Source organism: Castor canadensis, chromosome 11 (assembly GCF_047511655.1).
Source record: "Castor canadensis chromosome 11, mCasCan1.hap1v2, whole genome shotgun sequence".
Classification (NCBI taxonomy): domain Eukaryota; kingdom Metazoa; phylum Chordata; class Mammalia; order Rodentia; family Castoridae; genus Castor; species Castor canadensis.
In genome coordinates, this window is record NC_133396.1 from 19,718,638 (window position 1) to 19,727,339 (window position 8,702).

An 8,702-nucleotide genomic window follows, 5' to 3' on the forward strand; every position below is an offset into this window, starting at 1 on the left:
TCTTGTTAAATTTTGAAGGTGTATGTAAAACATGATTTCCTTTTCCTGCTGTGTTAGGATTCGTGTGCCTGCTCTTGAGGAAACACCTCCTAAGTGTCTCTCTTGCTTTAGTTCCTCAAAAGAGACCTGTCAGGTGACATTCTGTGCTTTAGTGCATACATACTTCATTCTCATTGTGCACACAAAATCTCATGTGCTCACAGGTAATCATCATTCTTTACAATGATTATTTCTGTTGACCTAGTAAGAAAAAGCTGCATTTGAGTCCAATGGCTCATTGATAATTGTTCATGTGGGCAAAGGAGGTTTGAATGTGAAAGACCACTGGCTTTAAAACAGAAGGTTATTAGGACATGTCTCTTTACCTACTGTGAATCATGATCCAGTCTTACACTTTATATGGGAAAAACAGGACTACTTCAAGGTAGAAACTGAATGGGGAAATGTTGATATTCTCTCTCTCCTCTCTCTCTCTCTCTCTCTCTTTCCTCTCTCTGTCTCTCTCTTCATCCTTTCTTTCTGTCTTTTTATTTTCCTAGAAACAAACTAACCTTTAAAACTCACTTTAGGGCTTTCTGGAAGTGGCAGCAGAGCTCAGCTATACTGTGAAGTTCAGACCCCTCGGTTCAGCAATGTAGACTTACTTTCCTTCTATGTTTACTATCCTTCCTTCCTGGATTTAGTATGACATGTGGGCTCATGTCTTCTTTTCTGAGATTAACTTGGCAGTTACACCAAAGTGAATGACCCAGTGTAGTTGCCTCTATTCTAATTTACATCTGATCTTCCTGCTCTCTGTTGAGCTACTGAAATTTTTAGATGACAAGACTCTCTGCCTCATTATTCAGGGGGTTGATGAGATCTCCCTCTTCATGTCTGTGAATTCCCTATGATTGAGAAACTTCTTTTTGACCAACAGCATATGGCAGCATTCAGTAATTAAGTGACAAATTGTGACCTTCCTCTTGTTAGGTAACTCTTTCCTGCAGGATCTCCCTCTGTCACTAGATTTGATTAATCCAGCTGCTATGTGGAAGACACTCATGTGGCTAAAGAGGAGAGTACAGCCTCCACTGAAATGCTAACTCCATATCAAGGAGTTACCAAATACTATCAGCCACCATAGAGGTGAGCTCCAAACTCGATTCATCCATGTTCCCTCACATGAGACCCCAGTGTCAGCTAATACCTTCATTACAACTTTGTAAAAAACTCGGATTTAGACAATGTAGCCAAGCTCTACCTAATCCTGATCCACATAACCTGTGGGATAATTAGTTACGGTATTTTAAACTTGAAGTTTTGAGTTAATATAACAATAGATAACTAGTATAAATTTACCTGTTGCTACACAGCCCATAGAAATGAAGGAAAGGAAAAAAAAAAGATGCAGAGAAGTGGATATGCTAGAATGGACCTAGTCATATGGCCTGAAAACCCAACAGGCTGACCCTGCTCCATGAATGGCCCAGGAGACTCTGGGATAACTAATGTGATGAGGGAGAAGCAGGCAAGGGATCACTAGCATTCTGGAGAAATTCAGTGATGCCTGATCTCTAAAGTCCGAGCCTTGATAGGAAGTATTGTTGCAAAACATTGCTCATGAGGCATAATGGTTATGATAAGATCACACAATGAAAGATCCCTATAGAACCATTGAGTTCTAAGAATTATTATGGGTGTGTTACCTGAAGGGCAATAGGTAAGGCATGGCAATTTGGTAGAGTAGTGTATAACCTCAGGGTTATAATCCTCACATGGTTCTCAGACCTATATAGATACATTAATTTAAAGGGAGGATAGTCCTCCAGGAGAGAGAACCTCAAAAATATATACAGTACCCTCATTCTATTTCCAAAGGGCCTATGGCAATCTATTCATGGGGATGGTAAATATCCATATATTTGGATGCTGTTGTTCAACAGACTAGAATTGACAAAATCACTGAATTTCAAAATGCCACTTGACCCCCAGTAGAATCTAAGAGTGATTGTTAGAAACAGTCAAATGTAGCCCCTGGAAAGGGATCACTCTCACTTCCATCCACCAAGTAAGCTAGTTAATCAAATACAGAGTTTAGAGACCCCTTCAAAGACTTAAAAACTGCAAGGAAGGTGAATCCCATCATATTCCATAAGACTCACTAGTTTAGCCCCTCCAAAAAACAAATGCATGATAAACAGATAGTGGATGATCACAAGACCCATCAAATAAATGATCCACTGTATTTGAAATGATAAAGTAAACCCCTTGTTTTATTCTCCTAACATCTGGTATGGAAAATAGAAACTGAGCAGACAAATGGAGCCCTTAAAATACCCAAAAAAGGCCAGGTGCTAGTGGCTCACTCCTGTAATCCTAGCTCCTGAGGAGGAAGAGATCAGGATTGAGGTTCAAAGCCAGCCCAGGTAAATAGTTCACAAGACCATGTCTCAAAAATACCCAACACACAAAAGGACTGGTAGAGTGGCTAAGTGGTAGAGTGCCTGCCTAGCAAGTGTGAGACCCTGAGCTCAAACCCCAATACCACCAAAAAATGAAAGAAAGAAAGAGGGAGGGAAGAAGGAAGGAAGGAAAGAAAAGAAAATACTCAAGGAAGGAGAGGCAGAGGTGGCTCAAGGCACATGAAACTGATAGAAGTATATATATATATATATATATATATATATATATATATATATATATATATATATATGACATTTTTAATCCATTCATACATTGATGGGCATCTAGGCTGATTTTTTACCATGTTGCTGTGAATAATGCTGCAATAAACATGGATATGGTAAGGTCTCTATAGTAAGATGACTTTGATTCTTTTGGATCTTTATCTAGAAATGGAATAGATGTATCATATAGTAGTTCCATTTCTAATTTTTTGAGTAAGTTTCATACTGATTTCCATAGAGGGTACACTAATTTACGTTCTCACCAACAATGTATAAGCATTCCTTTCCCCTCAAAATCCTTGCCAGCATTTGTTATTTTTTATTTTCTCGATGGTAACCATTCTGACAGGAGAGATATGGAACTTCAATGTAGTTTTGATTTCCATTTCCTTGATGACTAAAGATGTTGAACATTTTTTCCATTTATTTATTGGCACTTGTACTTCTTTATCTGAAAAATGTCTGTTCAGTTCATTTGTCCATTTATTGATTGGATTATTTGATTTTATTTGGTTTATACTTTTTGAGTTCTTTATACATCGTGGATATTAATCTGATGTTGTATGACAAAGATTTTTTTCCCATCCTGTTTTTGTTTTTTACTTTAGTTTTGCTGTATAGAGTGTTTTGATAGAGAATTGATTTGTCAATTCTTGCTATTATTCCTAGAGCTATTGGAGTCCTAATCAGAAACTCATTACCTATAACTGTGTCTTGAAGTATTTTTCCAATGTTCCTCTAGTAGTCTTGGAGTTTTAGGTCTTACGTTTTTGGCAGGCTCACATAGGTTTGGTGTGGGCTCCAGGGCTCCTGGCTCAACCCTGCAGCTCTGGCCAGGTGTGTCTAAGGCATTTCTAAGGTGACACTGCACAAACCGACTCTCACATCTATAACCCTCAGGTGACCTTCCTCACCAGGCACCAGAACATCAGGTCTGAAGTTGAGAATTCTACTACTGGAAAACAATGGATGCATTTTCTTGTTAGAGAATTAAAAGATCAAGATAAAGAACTCAATTATATGGTTGCAGTGCATCAAAGACAACTTCTTTCATGTGAAAAAGGCTGGAACCAAGTGTTGACTTTGGAGGAACTTTGCAGCAAATTAGGTGAGCTGCATAAAAGAACTGAAATACTCAAGTCATGAAGAAGGTGAAAGTCCTTGAATCCAATCAAACTGAATGTCAAACAGCTCTTCCCAAGACTCAATCACAGCTTCAGGAGATGACTCAAAAAGCAACTCCTTCTTCCCTCCTTTCTGAAGACCTTGAGAGAACCTAAATGAAAAGACAACAGAAAAAGAAAGTTGCCAACAGATGAATTGTTTTTAACTGTGGAGAGAGAAAAGAGGAAAGATGAGCTACTTAATAGTGCTTTCCTGATTTCTTTCTTAGCAAGTTCATTATTGGCATATAGAAAACTTACTGATTTTTGTATGTTGCTTTTGTATCCTGCCACCTTGTTGAATTTATTATCAGTTCTAAGAGATTTTTGGTGGAGTCTTTAGGGTTTTCGATGTATAAAATATCATCTTTAAATGGGGAAAATTTAACCTTCTCCTTCCCTTTTTTTTTCATCCCTTTTTTCTTTCTCTTGCCCAATTGCTCTAACTAAGAATTCAAGCCCTATATTGAATAGGAGTGGTAAGAGTGGGGACCCGTGTCTTGTTCTTGAACTTAGAAGAAATGCTCTCAGATTTCCCCTGTTCAGTATGTTGGCTATGGGTTTATCATACATAGTCTTTGTATGTTGAGGTATGATCCTTCTATACCTAATTTATTCAGAGTCTTTATCATGAAGGTGGGTTGAAAATTATCAAAGGACTTTTCCGCATCTATTGCAAAGGACTTTTGTGCATCTATTGAGATGATCATGTGAGTTTTGTCCTTGATTTTATTATAATAGATTCTACAAAATAAATATAAGTCTATTAAATGTATTGGTTTGCAAATGTTGAGACATTCTTGTATCCCTGACATGAAACCAGTTTGGTCAAGGTATGTGAAGATCCCTTTTTTTAGTTTTCTTCCCCTGTTTCTGATGTGAAACTAAATTAGTTTGGATAAAATCTCATTGGTGGATGAGATCAATATATTTTTAACTATAACCCCCCTGCTAACATGTATTCCTGTGTCATGGAGAAAAAGAGACAGAAATATGAACAAACTACCTCATTAATAAGAAATAATAATAAATGAGCTCCATAGTGTCTCTGAATATTAAATGTTTTATTGGGAACCATCAAGTAATACCACATCAAGATAGGTTTTACAGAAAAACATTAGAAAGAAAAAAATCTGTAAGTGGAACATTTGAAGATTTTTGTATTTTAAAATAGAATTGGTAATTCTTAAACAACCTGATGCACAATTTGACTATAAATTCTGACTCACTAGTAATGGAATGCTAATAATAACTAATAACATAGAGACCAGTCTTTTCTAAATCACTCCATGTGTCTGCTTGTAAGTTCATAACATCAGAGGTCCATGTGCTCTGTTGAATAGATGCTCTCTGCCTTGACTGAAGGATGAGGGTGAGAATGTCCACAGATCCAGATCAGTACACTCAGCAACAAGAACTGCTACAGCAGCTGGGGCGGCAGCAGGTTGTTCTACAGCAGGTGGTCTGGAAGCAGGGCGTGCAACAGCTGGACACACCGCAGGTGGGGTGGCAGCAGCTGGAGATGCAGCAGGTGGGGCGACAGCAGGGTCTGCAGCACACAGACTGGCAGCAGGGCCTGCAACAGCTGGACACACAGCAGGATGGCCTGCAGCAGCTAGAAATGCAGCAGCTGGGGCGACAGCAGGGCCTGCAACAGCTGGACACACAGCAGGATGGCCTGCAGCAGCTAGAAATGCAGCAGCTGGGGCGACAGCAGGGCCTGCAACAGCTGGACACACAGCAGGATGGCCTGCAGCAGCTAGAAATGCAGCAGCTGGGGCGACAGCAGGGCCTGCAACAGCTGGACACACAGCAGGATGGCCTGCAGCAGCTAGAAATGCAGCAGCTGGGGCGACAGCAGGGCCTGCAACAGCTGGACACACAGCAGGATGGCCTGCAGCAGCTAGAAATGCAGCAGCTGGGGCGACAGCAGGGCCTGCAACAGCTGGACACACAGCAGGATGGCCTGCAGCAGCTAGAAATACAGCAGCTGGGGCGGCAGCAGGGCCTGCAGCAGGTGGTCTGACAGCAGCTGGGCTGGCAGCAGGTCTCCTGGCAGAGGCCTTGGTCATAACTCTGCTCAGAGCAGACAGAGCCACAACATGAGTTGACCATGGTGTCAGAGGATGGAGGTTCTGGGTGCGTTTCCAAATGAGTGTATTCGTTGAATCTGAAAATTTCCAGCCCCTGAGACCCCTTTTATACCTTGCTAAGGGAGCTCTTCCTTGTTATTGTTTATTCTAACAAGTAAATAATTGTTAAATTAAGCAATTATGTTTTCCAAATTATATGGAAAACTTTGTTTCTTTTTCCTGATGGATTAAGACTTATCTCATTGCCTCTTCCTGAATCACATGTAGTGTGTCTTTCTTTGTGTGCATCATCTTGGTTGAGGTGCTCACTCAATAGTCCAAGCTAAAATCTATTGGCACTCACTCCATTTGCTCTTTCCTTCTGAATCATCTCACCATTCCTTCCTTGTGGTCATTATCTTTGTTTAAAATATTCCAACTACTTCCATCAGCAGTGGTCATGGGATGCTTGACATGTAACCCATGTAATTCTTTCCCATCTGTGGGTCACACCATGCCCAGAATTTCTGTCACATTCATAATGTAAAAGAGATTTAATCATGGGCCCAACAAGACATAATGAAATCTCAGAAGTATAGAATCTTTGCCTGGTTTTGGCATAAGTATAATACTGGCTTCATAAAATGTGTTTGGCAGTTTTCCTTCCCTTTCTATTTCATGGAACAGTTTAAGGAGGGTTGGTATCAGTTCTTCTTTAAAGGTCTGATAGAATTCAGCAGAGAATCCATCAGGTCCTGGACTTTTCTTTTTGGGGAGACTCTTGATTGCTGCTTCAATTTCATTTTGTGTTATAGGTCTATTCAGGTGATTAATTTCCTCTTGGTTCAGTTTTGGATGATCATATGTATCTAGAAATCTGTCCATTTCTTTTAGATTTTCAAATTTATTTGAATATAGGTTCTCAAAGTAGTCTCTGATGATTTCCTGGACTTCCATGGTGTTTGTTGTTATCTCCCCTTTTGCATTCCTGATTCTACTAATTTGGGTTTTTTCTCTCCTCATTTTAGTCAGGTTTGCCAGGGGTCTATCGATCTTGTTTATTTTTTCAAAGAACCAACTTTTTGTTTCATTAATTCTTTGTATGGTTTTTTTGGTTTCTATTTCATTGATTTCAGCTCTTATTTTTATTATTTCTCTCCTTCTATTTGTTTTGGGATTTGCTTGTTCTTGTTTTTCTAGGAGTTTGAGATGTATCATTAGGTCATTGATTTGGGATCTTTCAATCTTTTTAATATATGCACTCATGGCTATAAACTTTCCTCTCAAGACTGCCTTAGCTGTGTCCCATAGGTTCCGGTAGGTTGTGTTTTCATTTTCATTGACTTCTAGGAACTTTTTAATTTCCTCTTTTATTGCATCGATGATCCATTCTTCATTAAGTAATGAGTTATTTAGTTTCCAGCTGTTTGCATGTTTTTTGTCTTTACTTTTGTTGTTGAGTTCTACTTTTACTGCATTGTGGTCAGATAGTATGCATGGTATTATTTCTATTTTCTTATATTTGCTGAGGCTTGCTTTGTGCCCTAGGATATGATCTATTTTGGAGAAGGTTCCATGGGCTGCTGAGAAGAATGTATATTGTGTAGAGGTTGGATGAAATGTTCTGTAGACATCTACTAGGTCCACTTGATCTATTGCATATTTTAGATCTTGGATTTCTTTATTGAGTTTTTGTTTGGATGACCTATCTATTGATGATAATGGAGTGTTAAAGTCTCCCACAACCACTGTGTTGGCGTTTATATATGCCAAAACCAGGCAAAGACACCTCCAAAAAGGAGAACTATAGGCCAATCTCCTTAATGAACATTGATGCAAAAATCCTCAACAAAATAATGGCAAATCGAATTCAGCAACACATCAAAAAGATTATCCACCACGACCAGGTAGGCTTCATCCCAGGGATGCAGGGGTGGTTCAACATACGAAAATCAATAAACGTAATAAACCACATTAACAGAAGCAAAGACAAAAACCACTTGATCATCTCAATAGATGCAGAAAAAGCCTTTGATAAGATCCAACATCATTTCATGATAAAAGCTCTAAGAAAACTAGGAATAGAAGGAAAGTTCCTCAACATTATAAATGCTATATATGACAAACCTACAGCCAGCATTATACTTAACGGAGAAAAATTAAAACCGTTCCCTCTAAAATCAGGAACCAGACAAGGATGCCCACTATCTCCACTCCTATTCAACATAGTACTGGAATTCCTAGCCAGAGCAATTAGGCAAGAAGAAGGAATAAAAGGAATACAAATAGGTAAAGAAACTGTCAAAATATCCCTATTTGCAGACGACATGATCCTATACCTTAAAGACCCAAAAAACTCTACTCAGAAGCTTCTAGACATCATCAATAGCTATAGCAAAGTAGCAGGATATAAAATCAACATAGAAAAATCATTAGCATTTCTATACACTAACAATGAGCAAACGGAAAAAGAATGTATGAAAACAATTCCATTTACAATAGCCTCAAAAAAAATCAAATACCTAGGTGTAAACCTAACAAAAGATGTGAAAGACCTCTACAAGGAAAACTATACACTTCTGAAGAAAGAGATTGAAGAAGACTATAGAAAGTGGAGAGATCTCCCATGCTCATGGATTGGTAGAATCAACATAGTAAAAATGTCGATACTCCCCAAAGTAATCTACATGTTTAATGCAATTCCCATCAAAATTCCAATGACATTCATTAAAGAGATTGAAAAATCTACTGTGAAATTTATATGGAAACACAAGAGGCCACGAATAGCCAAGGCAATA

General features: G+C 38.7%; 1 protein-coding gene across 1 annotated transcript; it reads right to left on the reverse strand.

The window, feature by feature from the left end:
• Nucleotides 1-2,752: 2,752 nt before the first annotated feature.
• On the reverse strand, nt 2,753-6,013 carry LOC109702701 (uncharacterized). Its single transcript, XM_074045697.1, has one exon. It carries the CDS (start codon nt 5,945-5,947, stop codon nt 5,237-5,239), a length of 711 nt encoding a protein of 236 aa, XP_073901798.1. The 5' UTR covers nt 5,948-6,013; the 3' UTR covers nt 2,753-5,236.
• Between the last annotated feature and the right edge of the window lie 2,689 nt (nt 6,014-8,702).

Coding starts and splice junctions, on each gene's coding strand:
- LOC109702701 (XM_074045697.1), bottom strand. CDS start 5,947: ATGGTCAACTCATGTTGTGGCTCTGTCTGCTCTGAGCAGAGTTATGAC.